A 21,199-nucleotide genomic window follows, 5' to 3' on the forward strand; every position below is an offset into this window, starting at 1 on the left:
ACCAGGAGGTTTTGCTTTTGTTTTGCTTTTCGGTAAGATGGGAGAAGTTGCAGCATCTTTGCAGATGGGAATGACCCAGCAGAGAGGGAGAGAATTGATATGGGGGGGGGGGGAGTTTCTGCTAGAAGCACAGACAATTCTTTCCAAACAGCTGCAGGAAAGGCAGCCTTGTCTGAGTGCAGTTGCAAGAGGTGGGTGGATGCAATGAGTCAGCGGGGGTGGGGTGGGGGGCAGGGTAGAGGGGCTTTTCTGGTGGCTTCCATCATCCCAGTGTCCCTGGAAGCAAGGCCCTGAGCCACTAGGGCCGTGGGGGAGGGGCTGGAGGTCTGAGGAGCAAGAAGGCATCAAGTGGTCATCTAGAAGATTACAGGGCAGCATCAAGGGTTGAGGTCGGTGGTCGTTCTGTTGGTTCGGTGGTCAGTCCTGGTTCACCAGAGTCACCAATACCGCTTCGGGTTTCTAACAGACCTTTGTGCTCTTTGAGCTAGACCGAGACTCTCGGAAATTAGATTTGTATCTAACCCTTGTGGTCCATTCTTGAGACAAATGAGACAAAATCTCAATTTTTCGTTTTCCTCTTTATGAAAGGAATTCCTCTTTTCCCCCCACTGATGGTTTTCATGGGTATGAACATGGCTTAGGGAAGGCAGCTGTTTGTGATCCCTGGTGAGGACGGAAGATGGTTAGGAGGTAATGGAGAGGTGCCCTGAAGAAGCTGCTCTTGATGTGGGGGTGGCCAACAGCGCCCCCGATGGAATTCGTGGAAACCCTGTGATTGCAATTATAGATGCCTTTAGCTTATAAACCTAAAATAGGCGATCCATGCCCATGGTATAAAATTCAAAAGGGAATGCAGTGAAATGCAAATCTCCCTCCCACCCTGGCCTTCAGCTGTGTGGTTCCCTCTCCAGAGGCAACCGGTTTTGACAGTATCTTGGGTATGCATAGATAATTTTAGTGACTGCTGAAAAAGTAAGGGGAGTGTGTGTGGGTAGGCCCATGTCAGCAGGCTGGAAATACTTACTCAGGAAACTGGATGTCTATAAAATTCTTGGGCACATATCCTTCTTGGCTTCCAAGCTCCGCCTTGAACCACTCCTCTTGGTTACTTAAGATCTACATGGAAGAGAAGCAAGGACAAAGACTGGAGGGAGGATGTCAAGAAACAAAAGAGAGGGGTACAGGGCAAAGAACATCTTTTTGGATTTAGAGGGAAATAAGCCATAGAAACCACACAGGTGCTCCAGTGGCGGGGCAACAGGTTTATCTCTGCAGTTTGGCTTCTGTGACCCGGAGCTATATCTGTCCACTAGTGCCAGCCACACATGGGACCCCATCATGGCGTGGCCTTCCAGGCTTGGCACTTGGAGGATTCTCTGAAGCCCCTTCTCTTTATATTTTGGAAATTCATGTGTCCCAGGTCTCAGCACCTTAAGCTCCTCATTTGAGCAGATGCTGGGAAGACAAGAGTGGCCACTCCGTGATTTCTTCTTCTCTGCCAGGTAGCCAGGAACCTGTTAGAAATTTAATGTGTTCCTATTTCTTTAAACAAGCAAATTAAAACTTAAACATCCGGTGGGGCCAGCTTTGAAAACAGTAACTCTTTGTGTTCACACTCCATGTGTTTCACAAACAATTTGGACGTGACTCAAGATATCTGGGATGCCTTTTCTAAACTTGCTTTTAGCACGAGATCACAAGCAAACCAGAAGTTCTGTCTCCTTACTATATGGTCCTTCATTGACTGTGACCCCAACTGTTATCACTTCCCTTGATTACTCGTATGACTCATCAGACTTGGCTGTATGCGGCTTCCGGTTATTTCAGAAAATGTTTCACTATTAAAAGACAAATATTTTCCCCCCATCCCCCACTGAGAACGGTTCTAAAGTATGTGGCATGGACTTGAACAGCAATGAAGGTGCCAGAGCTGGGGCACGTGGGGGGCTCAGCAGTTGAGCATCTGCCTTCGGCCCAGGGAGAGATCGCGGGGTCCCAGGATCGAGTCCTGCATCCGGCTCCCCGCAGGGAGCCTGCTTCTCCCTCTGCCTGTGTCTTTCATGAATAAATAGACTCTTAAAAAGAGCAAAGTGAAGACGGCTTGACAATGTCATCGAGCCCCTGAACGAGCCACCCGGGAGCCCTCCTACGTCTGGACATTGCGTGAGAAGTAATCAATGGGCATTATTGTCGAAGCCGCATTCACGTTTCTGCTTCTTTTGCAGCTGAAAACGCCTGAACTGGTGGAAACCGCCACGCCGAAGGGGGAAGCCGGGGACGGCTCAGGGAGACCACCGGGAGCAGAAGCCCTGGGGTTGCCCAGGCCATGTAGGTTCTCCAGGCAAAGGGCGGGCGCAGGAACTTCCGGGACGGGAGGAAGTGGAGTGCATTCTGGGAACAAAAGGCCTCTGTCCGGCGGGACTTCCTGTTGTGGCCCCAGGGGCCCAGAGGGGGGTAAAGGTAGAGACACAAGGCCTTTTCTCTTGAAATTTATGGGGAGCCACTAAAGGATCGTGAGCCGGGAAATAACATGGGAAGAATTAGAGCCAGGAAGGAGTCCTGTACGAGAGCCTGAAGGGGGCTTGGAGGCACGAAGCGCAGCCACCCCTGTGAGGGGCGAGGGTCCGCTTGGAGGCCCCCCGGAAGCCCCGTGTGCAGGTCGTGACCTTCCCGACCCGAGGGAGAAGGGGATTCTGGGAGGGCTCTGGGTATCCTTGGCCTTGGGAGACCGAGTGGGTGGTGATGCCTTTGCTCAAACGGACGAGCACAGGAGGAGGAGGAGCAGGTGTGAATATCTCGTGTGGGTGAATCCACGTGGCCCTGGGACCGTCTGGGAAGGAAAGCCCAGCGAGCAGTTGGAGGAGAAGTTGGGGCTGGCGGCGGTGACTCCAGAGGCATCAGCGCAGGTGGGGTGGAAGCCTGGGTCCCACGGGCTCCTTTCTTCCAGACACGAAGAGAGAGGAGAAGAGCTAGGAAACTGGTACTTCTACTATCACCCCCAAGGTGGAAGAAAGGGCCAGCTCTCTGAATGTGGAATGAGAAGACCCAGTTTCTAGGCTGGCCCTGTCACCAGCTGTATGACCCTTGGCACGTCAACCAACCGTCAGGCAAGTGGTGACAGTAACCACTAGCCAGCCCCTCACAGAGAGGATGTGAGGATCCGATGAGCCCTGGTACCTCGAAATCCTTCAGGAAGTGTGTGCTGTGTTTTTTTGGTTTTTTTTTAAATACAATTCTGCAAAATGTGGTATTCTTAGAAAGGAGGACTCCAGCTCTGAAGGACATGGTAGGGCTTATAAATTCTTTCAAGTATTATATGTGTACGTTTTGAATTTGATCACTTGTTCTGAAGAAATAAAAGTGTGTCCCATATTTAAGTTCTAGAATTGCTGAGGACAGAAAACTTTATAGTTTCTTTTTTTTTTTTTTAACTTTATAGTTTCTAACATCAAATATGACTGCTGGTATCACTGAGGACACGTGGGTACTGGTATGCTAAGGGGGGAGAGCAGAAAATCTAGGTCAGAAAAAGAACTAGGAAACTCACACCGGTGCCTGGTCTTCACACAAAGAACACAAGGACATTTCACGCCACGCCTTCCCCCCCCCCTCCCCAATTTGTGGCTTTGGGATTCCTTTCTCCCATCATCCCAGAGTGCGATGTTTCGGCTGGGTAGCAAATGTCAAATACGAAGGTGAACAGGGATAATAGGGTAAAAGAGGCCAATTGGAAATTGGCTCATCACGGTAAGAACCAACTTTGTACTTAGTTCTCTGACCTGAAACCAGCTGTAATTTTAGTAATTGTGGCGCATACCCATTTACCTCCTGTAGCAACTGAAAGATTATCCTGCAATGCCGGCCATTTCTACCCACCACCTGGTGCTCCGTCTGCCTGAGATTGTGTTCCCAGAGAGGTGAATTTACAGGCTTTTTATGGTGTATAGAAGGCAAGGTTTTAAAAGAATCTCATTTTCTGCAAAGAAAAGTGTTTGGGGGGGAGGTGGTTTCCTCCTGCCGCTGTTGGCTCAGGGCCCCATACTTCCTGTTCTTCTCATCTTTCTGTCTATTCGGTTCCCCATATCTCTTGTCCCCATCATGAAAACCCAAGCAAGGGGTTCAGGCTGAGCACATGAGGTTTTATACTTCACTTTACCATATCTTAATTCTTATAATGTTGTCTACGAGCATAATTTTCTGTGTTACGTGGCCTGAGAATAAGATGTGGGAAGAGGACAAAATGTACCATTGGGAGAATTTTAAAATTGGTTGGAATTATAGCTCTTAGTGGCCTAATAGAAATCTGAAGTATTGAAGAAGTTAATTGACACAGGATTAAGTCTTAGTGCTTTCAGGTCACTGTTTTAGTAGGGAGCAATGGGATTGAGTTAGACATGTTACAGAAGTGGGTAGAAATGGACTGGGTCAAGAGACTTTTTTTTTTTTTTTAAAACAACTGGCAAATTTAAGAGACAAATGTTAAGTCTGGTGTTGTGTATAACTGCAGATCCAGGGGGTTGAGGCACAAACATGAAACATCCGACTCCTGACTTCAAATATTTCTCTCCCAGGAGAAGCAGAATGGAATCATTTGGCTGGAGTTCCCCAACCACCATCTTGTTCATCATCCTGTGATCAGCATCTAGTGAGCACTTGCTGTTTGCACTCAGGTGCTGGGAATACAGAGATGAATAAACTGAGAACTCTGTCCTGGGGAACTCACAGTCTGGAGTGGGTGGGTTGGCGGTGAGCTAGTCAGACATTGTTTGTACCTTCTAGTGAAAAAGTCTGTTTAGTCTTTTAGCATGAAAAGCCTAGGATGAAAGAACACCGCAGGAGTAAATTACTGGGGCAGTCACAAGCTGCCTTTGAAAGCACTTGCAAGATTTTTGGGGCTTGTTACCCATCTCTGGAGTCAAGGGGCAGGGTTGCAGTTGTACATAGAGACCCACAGGCAGGGCTACTAACCCCCATGATAGAGATGTACTGTGGGGCTCAGCCAACAAGCCCCTCTCCACTTTTCATCCCACCATTAAGCTGCAAGGGACAGAATTTGAAAAGAAGGAGAGGTTGGCCTTCTGGTGGAATTCTACATGAGCATGCAGAAATGCAATTTAATAACTCAAGCAATTTGTACTGAGCACCTGTTTGGGGTCGTGACTTGTGTGGGGTGCTGCTGGGAAGACACAAAGATGAACCAGGCATGGCTCTGCTCTGGACCAGAGGAAGAATCAACTGGTCAATTATTCATCAAATATTAGGGAGAGTCAACTCTCTGCTGTTTTGGACACTGAGGCAGACCTGGCCCCTGCCATCAGAGCTTTGGCGAGTGCAGTAGCTAACACATAAACAGGCAATCAGGATCCTACAGGGTAGGGGCAGTGATGAGAGATGGGTGTACAGGGCGCAGAAGAGCACAGAGGCTTGGCTGCTCATGAATAACTGCCACCGGAGGTGAGATCATCAGTGCCTTGAACGAAGTGTGTGTGCAATGCTGTGGAAGAACTGAACAGGGACTGATTAATTTTGCTGAGGCCATCGGGAGTGTGGAGGATTCGTGAGGGTTTCCAGGCAGAGATGGTCAAATATGTGTGTGCAGGAGAGAGGTATTCAGAGTATGGGGAGAGCCTGACAGCACGGTGTGTGTATTGCAGCGTAATCTGGGCATTACATACACAAGGGTGTGTGCATGCGGGTACATACATGTGCATGTTCCTGGATGAGAGCTTGATGAGGTTAGGGAGTGGGTTGGGAGCAGCTGGCTTAAATTTCAATCAGTTGATAATGGGGAGCCACTGAATGCCTTTGAGAAGGAAGTGATCTGATCTGATTTGTCTTCCAGAAAGATCCTCCTGAGACTAGTATGTAGAATGATTGAAGGAGTAAGAGACAGGAGCCCCTTGAAGTCAGCCAAAGGGCTGTGGCAGTAGTCTGACTGACAGCAGGAATAGGTGATACTGAAATATGGCAATCATTTATGAAGCAACCATTTGTGAGCTGGGACCATTACCTCTAATCCTCTCCAGAACCCTGCAAAGTAGATATAGTCTCCACTTAACAGATGAAGACAGTGAGGCTCAGAGAGGGCAAGTGACTGAGCCAAGGACACACAGCTAGTAAGGTGAGATTCAAGCTCAGATATATCTGGCTCTAAACTCCTGCTCCTTTTTACTGCATCAAACTTCTCTTGTCAAAAGGAGAATGCTTAAGAGATCTCAAGAGAGACCAATGGACAGAGTACATGTTTAGGGTGAAGCAGAACTCCAGACCCAGAGGAGGGACAGTTAACAATGTCAACTTCCACAGGCACTTTAGAAAGGCCATTATTTAAGACGGATTCCAGTAGGTTCCAGTGGAATAAATGAGAAGCGAGGGAGTCAGGCATCAGTACAGAGAACCTCTCCCAGTGTTGGTAGTGAGGAAAAGACACCAGGAGGTAGATTCAGAAGCAGAATCAAGGAAAGTTTGTGGGTTTTTTTTTTTTCCTTTTCCTTTTCTGAGAAATAAGAAGCACTCAAGCAAGACACTAGGTTCTGTTTGCAATGGGAGCTGAGGAGTGGGAGTTGGCTCCTGGCCTCTTTGGAGCGAGGACACTCTGTAGGGGTTGATGATCACAAGGTCACAATACCCATAGAGAAGGGAGGGACTGCTCACCGCGTGGCAGATCCCTCTGTGACCTTGGTAAGATCCCACAGAAGTGAAGGTCACCTTTCCTTGGGTCAGCAGCCCAGACAACACTCGGACCTTGAGAAGCTCCAGCATGGAAGGCACACTCTTGGCAGCTATATTGCTAGATCTTGCAAAGTGACGACAGTGAGAAGGATGAGCCCTGGGGGTGTTCAAGTTCCAAACCAAGTCATCCTTCTTGTCTGTGCACTTGTCACGTACTGACACGATTCTCTCTACAGCAAGCATACTTCTCGGTAGTGAGATTGGCCTCAGTGCTGCCTTGCGGTCTGAGAAGAGCCCGCGTGGGCTGCTGCGGACCAGGGATCAGGTTTCTGCCAGCGCTCTGAGGCCAGGCAGGGGGCATTCGCCTCACAGACTCCCCAGATGGCCTAAGGGCTTGTGCTTTTGCTCCAAACGGCCTGAGATGCAGGACTTAAGCCTCTGAGTGTGGTGCATGGACTGGAAATTCAAGGCCTCTTCAGCCCTGCAAAGAGCCACTACAACTCAGGTGTGGGTGTTAGGCCAGTTTTCAGGTGCCCCTGAGGGGCCGGGTGTGCGTGGCCTCCGTTGGCTCACGTCCCCTCCAGCTGTCTTTCCCAGGCTGTCTCCACCAGCACCCTCCTGTTAGGTTCCTCACGATGCTCACTGAGCACCACCCAGGCTTGCTCACCTCTGAGCTTCGGGTAAAGTCCAGCTCACCTTCGCGGCATTCCCGAACAACCGATGTTGCCCCTCGCTCCTGCAACCCCGTCTCTCGCGGGGGGGATCCCTTGTTCCCTCACCTGGGCTCCTGAGCACTTAGACAAGAATATCTGGAAGAGCCTTTTGGCTCTCTGCCCCCTCTCCTCCAGACCATGAGCACCTGAGGACAAGGATGGTGGCTTCTTTCCATCACCCCACCTGCTAACTGCCATCCCGGTGCTCAGAAGGAGCCCTTTCGATTGAGGCGAACTTTTCTTTTTGAAAGGAACTGTGTGTAGTTCTTAAGAAACAAAGGCATGGGTTGTTGGGTGAAGTCGGGGACCAGACCAGAGTAACCCCAAACTCCCCAGGGCCCCCTCCCCTCAGGGCCCCACGTCACCTACCTTCAGAACATCTCCGGTGTGAAAGCTCAGTTCATCCTCACCTGAGGCGGTGAAGTCAAACTTGGCGATGGCTTCCATGTCGTGACGCGGAGCTGGAAGAGAAGTAATGTTCTCATTATGCCCTTCTGTCCGGAGAAGCGAGCAGCGCGGCGGCCTGGCAGTCGGAGCCGGAGGTCGGCGCGGCGCCCGGTCCCAGGCCTCCGAGGCCTCCGGGCGGGAGACAGGCGGGCCGCACGGGGAGGGAGCCTGCAGGATGTGCTTCCCGTTCTTCCCCCAATCCCCACATGCCAGGAGCAGGGAACCGAGGCCAGCAGCGCCTTTCCCCTTCCTTTCATCTCACTTTGCCTGTCTGGCCGGTCACCCTTTCTGCGGGCGGCCCTGTTTCTGGCTGATAAGGACGGAAGACTCGCTATCGCCTCTAACTCGGGCCGAGGGGCTGGAAAGACTGTTCCGTAAACATCGTCCTGAGGCTGTCCCTTGGCAGCTATATTTAACCAGGCAGTGTTAATTAGACAGATGCCATTTTCTCTTTTACATCTGAATCATTTAAGAGAATTAGGCAGCATCGGCCAGTGGGGAACTTAGCATCCTTCCACATGGCCTGAGAGTGGAAAGCATTCTGGTTCGAGAAGCAGGGGACTCAATTAGACTCCTTATTTCATTTCAAGAGTGTAAGCCAAGTACACTTTGAAAAATTTCATTCTAATACTTCTGAATTGAGTTAAAATATTATTACCCCCTCCCCCCGGAATACACGAGGCCTATGTAAAATAAAAAGTTAGCCTACAAATTAAATATAGTTAGTTGTGGGTTTTTTTGTTTGTTTGTTTTTTCTTTTTTTTAATTTTTTTTTTTGTTTGTTTTTAAGGAGACATTGCAGGGGGCACCTAGGTGGCTCAATGAGTTAAGTATCTGCCTTTGACTTCAGGTCATGATCCTGAGGTCCTGGGATCAGCCCCACATTGAGCTTCCTGCTCAGCAGAGAGTTTGCTTCTCCCTCTCCCTCTGCTGCTCCCCCTGTGTGTGGTCTCTGGCACTCACTTGCTCTATCTCTATCTTTGTCAAATAAATAAATAAAATCTTAAAAAAAGAAAAAGACATTGAGGCTATAATAGAAAGAGTAGCATCCTGGTTTTGTTGGTGGCTGACTAGCTGTATGATCTTGTACAGCAACTAAACCTCTTGAGGTCTCAGTTTCCTCATCTGTAAAGTAGGGATCATAATATTCAACTAATAATAGGGGTGCCAGGGTGGCTTAGTCAGTTGAGTGTCTGACTCTTGATTTCAGCTCAGGTCATGATTTCAGGGTCGTGAGATCAAGCCCCATGGCAGGCTCCACACTGGGCATGGAGTCTGCTTAAGATTCTCTCTCTCCCTCTCCCTCTGCCCCTCCCTCTGTGCACTCTTTCTCTCTCAATAAATAAATAAATAAACAAAAAGCACCCAAATAATTTTTTTTCACCCAAATAATATTAAAAGAAATTGTATGGGATGAATTTATCCTCAGCAAATGTAGTCTGGCCAAAAGCAGCCCCAGTTTTCTTCTGATTTCTCCCATCTTCTATAAACTTTCTTCTTTGCAATTTGATGCTAATTCTCCATGACCCTTAAATCCTTTGGTTCTTTGCTAAGACAGTTTGCTGTTCCGACAGTCTTGGAAGTTGTTGCTTGGCATTTGCATTTATCAGAATTTGGCTAAGTCTGAAACCCTTTAGGTTAGTAACCTCACACCTAATGGCTTTCAGTAACCAGTAAACCAGGACCACAATCACACTCTCAGTGGGAATTTCCACCCAAGTGACAAGATTTGGGTAAATGAGGAAGGTGGCTGCCAGTGGGAGGGTACAACACGCAAAGATCAGGGGATCAAAGCCAACTGCCATGGTGGTGACAGCAAGTGGCTAGTTTCTCTGATTTTCCACATTTACTCAGTCTTCCAAAGGCAATTTGTAGAGATGACAATTACTCATCCCAAAGGTAGATATTAAGCAAAAAATACTTCAGGAGCCAAAGTAAAATGTCATAGTTAATTGTCTTGAGTTTTATCACCAGCCAAAATTTATTTCAAAAAATATATATATATATTTTGTACCCTTTCTTCAGGATCTGTCCAGCTAAGGCAAATTAAAATTGTGACCTCGGGTGACCCACTCAACAGAATGGAGTATTCTGCTCTCTTTAGTGAGCACTAAATGCTTTTGCTGATTTGCTTCACCCCGTGGCTTTAACATGAAAGGCCTCCCCTAATTAAGGCCTTGCCTTGAGTTTGCGGGAAGATGTGGTGTCTGCAGGTCACCATCATGGTATCAACAGCGGATACTGGTCACCTCAGGAGAGCAAGTGTCAGGTGAATGGTCCTGAAAACTAAGATCCCATTTCTATGCAAATTTACCTTAATAAGCATGATGGAGACAAGAGGAGGGCAAATGCTAAACATATTAGAAAATCACATAAATTAGGGGTGAAAAAATATCCAAGGCATGCTCTAGATATGACCTTGAGCTTGGGAAGATCTTTCCTACGTTACATGTAACTTGGACCCAGCCTGGGTACTTGGTCCAGGCTGGCTGTGTGCTGCTTCAGTGAGAAGACTGAGGCAGAAGTAGCATTGCTTCTGAGAAGCAGCTCTTTGTCCTGCCTTTCCCCAGGAGGCAGGTGGTATGGCACATCGCAGAACTCCCTAGCTTATAATATTAATCCTGACTTCGAAAACCCAATTAAACAGGCCCACTCTTCATGAAATCACTTTGAAAAAAATTGTGTGCGTCCCATTTCCATTTGTGAAATGAAATCTGCTCAGATGCTGTTTGGTAGGAGGGAGACGTTCAGTGGGGAGAGGGGTGTGTTCTATTTTCGTTCAAAACCCAGGGCTTTGCAATTTGTCCCCTTGAATTTACCATTCCCTGCTTCCCTAATAGCAGTGCCACCCCCAGGGGTCGGTCTTCTATTTGATCATAAAAACGCATGGAGATTTCTATCCTATTTTTCTATATCCATTAGTCTTTATTTTGAAAACTTTTAAATTACCACCAGGGCAAAAGAAAACTGAACATATTTGGTTCAGTATTTATCCATTTGTTGTATAGTCTGTACCTTCCTATATATATATATATATATATATATATATATATATATATGAGTATATATATATAATATATATAATATATATATAAAATATATATAATATATATACTCCTATATATATATTCCTATATATATTCATATATATATATATATACACATATTAAAAACATGGTAGCAACAATTTTAAGACAGAAGAGAAAAGAGGAGGGACAGGGGAGAAAGTGCAGCCAGCTCAAGAGCTCAAGTGTTCAAGAATGCGGTGGAGCCTTCTAGCTGCTGTGTGCAGTTACAGTGCTTCTGACCTGAGAGATGAGGAGAAAGACATCTCTTTAAAGAACCTCACGCATGGATTAAATGTGCGTTTCCTTTCAGTGATCAGCTTCAGAAATGGCTGAAATGCTGCCTGCTACAGAAGGAGAACGTGAATGACAGGTGACAATGTCCAAGGGCAGTCAAGCCACCTCCTGGAGCCTCCCCCACCCACCCCGACCCCGTCAATGATGCCATTTATCCAGAAATCCTACCTCAGAACCATGCAGGGCTCCTGCCCTTAATGCTAGCACTGCTTCTCGCCACCCCTCTGCGTCTCTCTCACTTTGCCCCTTTATGAATTGCGTGCAATATCCATTAGCAGCCCCATGACACAGATCTGCTGCGCCACTTGGCAGCACTGCACAGGACTTCCCCAGGCACGATTTTCTCTGCCCCTGCATTTCCATTTAAGCTTCTTTTACCTCCAAAAAAACCTGAAAAATATTCAGCCTTATATACCAGGAATGTTTGTCTACTTCTAAAATACAGTCACCGCGGAGGATGAAAATAAAAACCACAAGATAGCTTTTTAAAAGAGCCCCCATGTAAAATCCAGATTAATTGGATGTGTTCAGAAGCATGTAGTTACCCTCAAAAATGGTACCCGGCAAGAAACTTCTTGAAAGATTTCAGCTCCTCCTAAGTTGGCTATGAATAGCCAAAGCTTCCGTTTTATGCATCTCTTTAAAAGAGCAATTGCATAACACCACAAAGCTGTTGGAAGATTCAGGCTCAGGACCCAAAGAAAGAAGGAGCTGGGTCCTAAATCAAGTCAGCAACACCACTTCCTATTTTGCTGGAGAGAACTCTAATTTAAATATTATGTGACTTGTACCAGTTTATGTTGTAATTCTGTTAAGCTAATTTTTTTTAAAAGAGAGAAACACTGCTCCGTCTAAGTATTGTTTGTAGCAGATTTATCAGGATGGTAACAACAAACATAATTTTTATTAATTTATCTTGTGTGTGAAATGCAGTGATAAAACAGTAAGGAATTTACATGTTAGGACTTTGCAGCTACTAAGAGGAGCTTGGCTAAAACTGCAAAATTCTTCTGGCAGTTTGACCCACATAATGCAGATCTTTGGAACCTACAGCCTTTCTACTTGTCAGGCAAAGCCCCTCTTGGATTCAATGGGAAGGCAGAGTGCTTACTCTCCTCCTAAATTGACAAGGTCAGCTCCATTACTTTTCAGAAGTAGGAAACCTTACCCTGCTAGGAAAAAAAAGAAAAAAAAGATTCTAGCTAAGCCTCATTGTACACAATAGATACGTTCCTGAAAAGTTATTAGGACTAGAGTATTTGTAAGTGGCTTCATATTAGCATGCATTTTAGAGGCTTATTCTATAAAGGAACCCCATGGCGAATCCCTTTACAAAATGAAAAGGAAAATTTGTTATACAAATAACTATCTTTTAATTTATCTGTCCTAAAATCTGGGTTTTCACACATCAAGTCTTTTTTTTTTTAAGATTTTTATTTATTTATTCATGATAGTCACACAGAGAGAGACAGAGAGGCAGAGACACAGGTAGAGGGAGAAGCAGGCTCCATGCAGGGAGCCTGACGTGGGATTCGATCCTGGGTCTCCAGGATCGCGCCCCGGGCCAAAGGCAGGCGCCAAACCGCTGCGCCACCCAGGGATCCCCACACATCAAGTCTTAAAGCAGAGCACACCTGTATATCCTTCTAGCACCTCTCACCATGGGTTAAATAAATGTTAGTCTCCTCTCTTCTTAACTCCCAGAAAGCTTTTTATTTTTATTTTTATTTTTTTTTTAAGATTTTATTTATTTATTTATTCATGAAAGACTGAGAGACAGAGAGAGAGAGAGAGAGAGCCAGAGGGAGAAGCAGGCTCCATGCACCGGGAGCCCGACGTGGGATTCGATCCCGGGTCTCCAGGATCGCGCCCTGGGCCGAAGGCAGGCGCCAAACCGCTGCGCCACCCAGGGATCCCCCAGAAAGCTTTTTAAAAGCCTCTCCTATTGATATATAACATTCCACCTTGGAGTGTAGAATAGGAATCATCAAACAGCCACTCAACTGTGCTGCTATAGCCAGGAAGGCAGCCTGAAAGAAGAGAATTGAATGGGTATAGCTGGGTTCCAATAAAACTTTATTTGTGGACACTGAGATTTGAATTTCACACAATTTTTACATGCCACAAAGTTTTACTGTTCTGATTTTTTTTCCCCTAACCACACTTAAAAATATAAAAACCATCTTAGCTCATGGGCAAAAATAGGTGATGGGTGGAATTTGGCCTGCTGGCCATGGTGTGTGAACCTCTGATACAGAAGCTTTTATTTGTATCTTGCCTGTCCTAGTAGTCTGCAAACTTCCTGAGGGGAAGAGCTGTGGCTTAGTGAACTAAGTGTGGGTTTAGGAGTAGATGGGCCTGGATTTAAGTCTAGGATGTGCCATTCATTTTCCAAAGGTCCTGTTTCTTTATCCATTAGACAGGAGTGACCACGTTGACTTCATGGGGATGTTGTATATTCATGTGTGTAAAGACACTGGCTCACAGTAGGCATTCCACAAATGGTAACAGGTGTTGGTGTTATTTATTCTTAGATTCTCTACAATATCCAACCAGTGCTTAGTAGGCACTTAGTAAATATTAAGTGAATGAAAACATGATGAGCAACCTGCCATCAGAGAGTTACAACTGTAATGGGTTTCCTCAGGGCAGGGACAGCAGACTGAGGACCCATTTACAAGGACAAATTAATTTCCCACTCAAAAGTGCCCTGACTTTTCAGCAAACTCAGCCAGATAATAAAACACACACCCGCACTAAAGGTCTGATTTATTTAATCCAACAGAGGGCAATGGTGCACCCCAAACCATCGGTTCTGTCCTGTAACTCATTTTTTTTGCGTCTTGAGTCCCCACAACCTTTATCTAGACAGGTTTGGTGATTGTCCTCCTTTCTTTCGTGTGTTTTAAGGCATGTATACTTGATCATTTCAAGGAGTCCAAAGCCCATACAATACAGAATGGCTCTGCTGGGCAAGAATTGGAAATCATCGGCTCCTACTCCGTATCCTGCTGCTTGAATTCCCTGAGTAGAGGTGGTCCTGTTCATCTCAAAGTGACTAGTCCTCACTCCTGGCTTCCATTCTAGGTTAATGATTGATTTCTCCTGAAACCCCTACTGCGTGTTTTTCTTTTTTATCTGAACCCTACATCTGTGGTTGGAGACTTTTTGCCTTAGTTTATCACCTTTTCCTGAGTGTTGAATATAGGAACAGGACACTGAGAGAGGTCATAGATGGCCCTCCTTGAAAATTTGTAAGCTTAGGTTGGACAACTACCTATAATTTACCTGTCGGCTATTGCTTAAATATTCTCCCAGAGACCCAAATCAATCTATTCCGGAAAAGGCAGTAGAAAAAAAAAAAAAAAAAAAAAGGAAAGAAAAAGGCTGAGCATGGTCAAGAGATCAAGGGCTGGCCTTTCTTCAATTTGGGTTTTCAGATGGCAAGATTTTTGCTCTATTCTAAACCAGTGGAATCCCTGCTTACAGAATAGCTCTTAATCAGCTGGCCATGTTGGAAATGTTAACCTTCTTGCTGAATGTCTAACACGGTGTACACATTTCTTTACTGTGCCTGCTCTTGAATTACTTCTAACTCATCCCTGGAGCCTTTAAAATAGAAACCCAGGGCAGCCCAGGTGGCTCAGTGGTTTAGCGCCACCTTCAGCCCAGGGCATGATCCTGGGGTCCGGGGATGGAGTCTCACGTCAGGCTCTCTGCATGGAGCATGCTTCTCTCTTTCTCTTTCTCTTTCTCTTTCTCTTTCTCTCTCTCTCTCTCTCTCTCTCTCTCTCTCTCTCTCTCTCTCTCTCTCTCGTCTCTCATGAATAAATAAATAAAATCTTAAAAAAAAATAAAAAAATAAAAACCCAAATCCTATTCTAGTAAGATCCTCCTTCTGGTTTCTCTGGAGACTCGGATCTGTGCCGGCAAGTAGAGGGTAAAGTGGCAGTTGAATGATGGCAGCACCAAGCTTGCAGATAGCCACGTACTTGGCAATGGCGATCAGGGGCCTCTGCTTTCAAAGATTGACAACCAGCAGCTCCCACGCTCATCTAGACCTCCCCAGTCAGAGCTGCAGGACCATTTATTTTTAGGTGCTGGACCCCAGGGGGGGAATAAACAGCCTTCTCAGGACGACCTGGCCTGTGTCCACAGGTGTTCTCTCCATGGCATATAAGCATTTCTAACTTTATTGCAACCAAAGTATGCAAAGACAAGTAGAATATACTCCCCAAACCATTTCTGGGTGGTTGGCTGAGATTTTAGTACCCTCTAAAAGCCTCCATTTTAAATGGTTTTGCACACATGAGACATTCTTATTTTCCTCTTGTCCCTAGGTGACTCGTTATTTCCCCCTCCAAAGTCCCCTAGGAGGCATAAACTCTCCTGGCAGTACCGGCGGGGCAAACTCAGGCAACTAGAGGGGCTGTCTGCACCCCATCCCAGAATAGCGATTCCTCAGTGGCTGACCTCTTGGTGCCAGTCTTGGGGACGCAAGGAAGTGGCTTAGGAAGAAGCCTGCGGGGTGTGCTCCATTGCGCCTGCAGTTGTCTTGCCCATGTATCAGTCATCCTCTGGCTGCTTCGCTTCAACAGAAAACAGCAACAGAGCTGTCTCTGATGACAGGTAACTAAGGGGTAGTGGGTCCTGGGGCGAGAGTTGAGACCTGGGGGCACTCTCTACCACTGCACCTCCTGCCAACCCTCTCCCGACTGCTTAGAGTTTCAATCTACTCGTTGGCCTTGCCTTGATGTCTTCCTATTTTCTGAGTGGGTACTATCTCCTCAGTTAGGAGGCACTTGTCTTTAGGTTTGGAAGCCAAATAAATATATTTCAAAGACATATAGACAAACTTGATGCAACTGGAGAGTCCCTCTAAATCCCTTATATCTTCATTTAATCAAATTTCTGTTCTGTAGATGCCTACTAGTCGCTGTGGATTCGGGAGCTCTCACAGGTCTCAGGGATGTTTTCCTCTTTTTAAATTAGCTCCTCTTTTCCTGCTGAAGGTTTGTTTGTTTGTTTGTTTTGGGTTGGGAAGGGAGGGCAAGGAGAAGGGAGTAGAAGAAGGTGGAGACAAATGAGGGGGGGATTGTCCCTGTGTGGGTCCCCTCCCCTGCAAATGAGAGTCATTTGCTCTTCCTCCTTCTGTTTTTTTTTTTTTTTTCATCCTGCTCTTTGATAATCAACACCAGTCTGGCACATTAAATGAAACTTTCTTTCTTTCTTTTTTTGTACAATTTTTTTTTTTTTTTTTTAAGATTTTCTTTATTTATGAGAGACCCAGAGAGGCAGAAACAGGCAGAGGGCAGCCCGGGTGGCTAAGCAATTTAGCGCCACCTTCAGCCGAGGGCCTGATCCTGGAGACCCGGAATCTAGTCCCACATCAGGCTCCCTGCATGGAGCCTGCTTCTCCCTCTGCCTGTGTCTCTGCCTCTCTCTCTCTCTCTCTCTGTGTCTCTCATGAATAAATAAATAAAATCTTAAAAAAAGAAGAAAAGGAAAGGAAAGGAAAGGAAGAAAAGAAAAGAAAAGAAAAGAAAAGAAAAGAGAAAAGAAAAAAAAGAAAAGAAAAGAAGAAAAGAAAAAGAAACACAGGCAGAGGGAGAGGCAGACTCCCCACAGGGAGCCTAATGCAGGACTCAATCCCAGGACCCTGGGATCACAATCTGAGCCAAAGGTAGACGCTCAACCACTAAGCCACCCAGGTGCCCCCATAAGGTCTTAAAAAAAGCAATCTCTACACCTAAAATGAGGCTCAAACTTCCAACCCAAGATTAAGAGTTGCATGCTCCACCAACTGAGCCAGCCAGGTGCCCCTCTTTTTTTTTCAAGGTCAAAGCACGTCACATAAAATTTCACCTGTCCTCAAACTTTTTGTAAGAAGAATAACCTTTTCTTTCAGTGGACAAACTCAAGCAACTTCTATTCTTTTTTCCCCTAACTTGCCATTCTCTGCAAGGTGAGGCTGCCAGCCATCGCAGAGGTGCAGGGGCCTGGCTGGTTTCAGATCTCAGTTCAGCTGCTTCCTTGCCAGTGCAGGGGGAGTGTGTGTGTGTGTGTGTGTGTGTGTGTGTGTGTGTGTGTGGACCTTAGGTCTTCTGTGCCTCAGGCTCTACAATCAAGGATTCAGATAATAATCCTCATTTCCAGTTTGTCCGGGGACAGGGTGTGACCTCCCGGCCCATCTATGGAGTCTGACAGTTCAGTGTCTCTCCAATAATTTCTCATCTATCTACTCTCCTTTCTTGTAGAGAAAACAGTTTCAAAACCATTTTTCAAAAACCCACCAAGCCTAGGAACGCCTGGGTGGCTCAGTGGTTGAGCGTCTACCTTCGGCTCAGGGTCCTGGGATCGAGTCCCGTATCGGGCTCCCTTCAGGGAGCCTGCTTCTCCCTCTGCTTATGTCTCTGCCTCTCTCTCTGTATCTTTCATGAATAAATAAATAAATAAAATCTTTTAAAAAAATCCACCAAGCCTATGCCTCTTTCCAGCTTTTTAAGTCTCAAGTTTTCTTCACTTGCCCTGGGGCGGCGGCGGGGGGGGGGGGGGCAGAAACACTGAGTTCTCTCTACTCACTGTAAAGTTCTGGCTGCAGTGATTTCAGAAGATGGGACACACAGCATGTTGTAATCAAGACTGTCTCCTAAGTAGAGAGAAAAGGCAGCACGAACCAAAGGGCAGTGGGGTGATGGAAGGCTGAGCAACAGAAAACTATTCTAGCTTCTAGGCTTTGCCATCTGCCTGGAGCTCAGTGACCGCGTGGCTTTCCGTAAAAGAAACCCCAGGACAGCTACCTGGGGGGCCCACGGGGCCCACTCCTCACCCAAATCCAGAGACAAGAACCAGCTGGGACTAAGTTTCATGTATCGATGTGATCTATCACGGGCCAAGGGCTTCCCATGCACTTTGCAACATGATTATGACTCTGATCATTATTACTCCTACGACCACGACCGCCACACACGTTTTATAGCTGGGGAACAGGGGAGCGATTACCGTCCATGCCCCCTGTTCTTTCCTTCTGCACGATGCCCCTGCCGGTACCAGCAAAAACGAAAAGTCCTGCACTAGTTCAGGATAATTACTAACGAGCTCGGGGCCCCCTGAACCTTCCTGGGTGGCTGTCCTTCAGCCAAGAAATTGATGGGCACAATTCTCACGTACCCACAAAATTCAAGGCCATCATTCCTTGGTCAAAGAGGCAAAGCCTGCAATAAACCCGGCTGACCTCCGACCAAGCCATCTTGTGCTTTGAGGCCACTGCAGATAATGGAAGCAATCTCAGTGAATAAACCTACGTGGGGCTGTCCTTCTCCTTGCCTTTCCCTTCCGTTGCTCTCTCTCTCTCTTGCTGTCTTTCAAGGTCACGGGTCTCTAACCTCTCCCACCATCAACATTCCTCACCAGCTAGTCTGCTTCTGTTCTGAGCTCTCTCTCCTTTCTCCTCTGAATGCCAGTGACTTACCGTGAATCTAGCGAGAGCAAGTGTACCTCAGGTCTTTTGTTTTCACGTCTCCTACACTTTTCTTATTGAAATGACACCGTGAAAACAACAGCGACAGAAATGAAACAGGAAGAGCCCACCAAGCCCGCCGGAGCTGTTCCTTCCAGCCCCACTCTGGCGCCAGACTGAGATATCTTGCCATTTTCTTGTGTTACCCTGATTGTTCCCTAAAGCAATGAAACACCATGAATCCTGTTGGTGAAATCCAAACAAGAATGAAGCATTAAAGATAACACGCACCCCCCAATCAGAAATGATTCAGGGAACCCTACAAGAAGGGCAGGAGGGTTGATGGTGGATATGAGTGGAGGCAGGATGGAGACGTACAGACAGACATTTTACAAATCTCCAGGCTTCTCCTCCCCTCCAACCCCCACCCCCCATTCACTTTCTAATTTCTATTCACATCATGATTTCTCTTCAAATATATCACCAGGGGTTTATGGTGCCTTCATGATCTCTTTTCCTCCTCTTCCCGTCTGTTCACTGTTTATTGATTTGGTCTCTGAACACTTGGCTCATTTATCATATATATATTTGAAAGCCTCCATCTTCTTGCTCTGTGGTCACCAGGGCTGTAATATCACTCCCAAACGTTACCGAGTCAGCTCAGCACCCTCTTCCCCCCCTCACTGTCTGCACTCAGTGCTATCTTAATTCTTATTTGGGCAGAGGACAAAAGCAAATGACTCTGTGACCACACCTGCTTGTCACTTTTACTTATATTTCCAGGCCCCCACTTATTATTGGTATGCAGGTTATTTTTTAGTTCGCTGGTCTCGAACCTTGCAGAAGTGGACCTTAACCCCTGCAACAGTTTACCTGGCTTCATTCGATAAGTCCACCCCTCGAAAGGGGGAGGTAAATACGTTTTTAGATATCAAGTCACCCCATAGAGGTACTAAAAAGTTGCCAAGAGAAGAGATGTTGCCCATTACTTTCATCAGATGAATAGTTATCATATTCTTATCTCTTTTTTTTTTTTTGAAATTAAGGTCATAATTAGAGTTTGCTTGAACTGAGGAACACCTGTATTTGCTTTGCTTACTGTAGTCTCTTTCTTTCTAACTGCCAGTTTTGATCCCCAAAACTCTTAGATTGTCCAAGTTGAAGATGACCCAGAAAGTTGACCCAGTCTTTCCTTAATTTATTGAGATGATGGGGACTGGGCACAGGGAAGGTGGAAGTGGAAGCAGCTTGGTGGCTACATTGAACCAAACATCTCACTATAATTTTCAGTCCAAATTCTACCCTAAGGAGAAATAAAAGAGTTGAGTGTATGAACGAATCTCACAATACCCCAATTCTTGTTTCTGAGCCTGACTATCCCTGGGTCCTCCACCACCTTCTGTGGGACGAGGCTCAGACTCCTTGCTCTCCTGGTCATTTCCTTCACACAACATCACCAGAACATTCGTTCAATGTTCTTCTTAAAAAAGTGTTACCTAGAAGTAAGTCCAACGTTCAAGAAATGGTCTGAGCTGGGCTGAGTGGAAGACACTATTAAATCACTTTCTCTGTTCAGCAGAGCTTTTAACAACGCTTGACTCTGTTGGCCATTCGGGGTCCGGCAGCCAAGCCTTGGGACAAAAGCACAAGGGTTCCTTGGCGTGAAGAGGGGTCACTCCAGGCCTCTCCACTTCATTTTTGCGAGAGGCTTTTGGGAGCCCAAATGGGAGGTTCAAACTTAATCTTTTTGATTTTGATCTTGTTTTGGTCCTGGCCGTCAGCCAGCTCTGCAGTCCATGATTCAGCTGGAGCACAGATTGGTATTCCTCCCCTCTGGTCTCTCTCCCGACTCTTGTCTCACAAGCAACCTTAATGCCTTTTTGGTCTTTATCCATAATAAATGGAACATGGGCTTGGAGTCAGATGGAGTTGAGCTTGCGTCCTGGCTCCTTCATTCACCAGCTGTGAGATCAGAAGCTCACTGGTTACCTCTGAACTCAGTTTCTTACTGAATGACTCCCTCCAGATTGACATGAACTCATCAGCACCCTCTGAGCATCAGCTCTGAACCCACCAGATTAAGTAGTCATCATTCTTCACGTTTTCTTGCGTTTTGTTCTCTAGGGTCTCGTGAAAAATGCAACCAAACGCCTGGCTGAGATCAAACTGGGCCGTGCCTGTGGCCCTTTCCTTACATGGCCGTCTGATAACCTTATAAGAACAGGGTTCCAGGGTCATACTTGGGGAAATGCCACGTGGAAGAAATTCACCTTTTCACTCACTTTGCCTCTTTTGTGTCTTCTGTTCCCCATTCCTTGTCCACCTTTCCCGTCTGTTGTGTTTTCTTCTATGTCTTTTAAATAGGCTGCTGTCACCTTATCTGAGAGTCATTTTCCCATTCAGAATTCATTGATGCCATGTTGTCATGCTACCTCCTAGATCCACTCAAGACTTTCCTGTTGCCATTTTGGGCCTTAGCAATCTCTTCTCCATGACATCTCTCTAAATAGACTTCAGAATACCACACACCCATGCAATGCAAACAT

The 21,199-nt window shown here is 46.3% G+C and overlaps 1 protein-coding gene across 8 annotated transcripts in view; it reads right to left on the minus strand.

The window, feature by feature from the left end:
- GRAP2 (GRB2 related adaptor protein 2) overlaps window positions 1–21,199 on the minus strand; it is a 64,027-nt gene that overhangs the window by 12,923 nt on the left and 29,905 nt on the right. For 3 of the 8 annotated variants that reach the window (XM_038550491.1, XM_038550490.1, XM_038550492.1), the window contains 2 exons: window positions 7,755–7,846; window positions 1,025–1,116 (listed from right to left, as the gene is read on the minus strand). In XM_038550491.1, coding sequence (XP_038406419.1) covers window positions 1,025–1,116; window positions 7,755–7,832 — 170 coding nt within the window. In that variant the 5' untranslated portion in view covers window positions 7,833–7,846. The other 5 variants (XM_038550493.1, XM_038550494.1, XM_038550495.1 and 2 more) reach the window with 5 other exon arrangements.

This window comes from Canis lupus, chromosome 10 (genome assembly GCF_011100685.1).
Source record: "Canis lupus familiaris isolate Mischka breed German Shepherd chromosome 10, alternate assembly UU_Cfam_GSD_1.0, whole genome shotgun sequence".
NCBI lineage: Eukaryota > Metazoa > Chordata > Mammalia > Carnivora > Canidae > Canis > Canis lupus.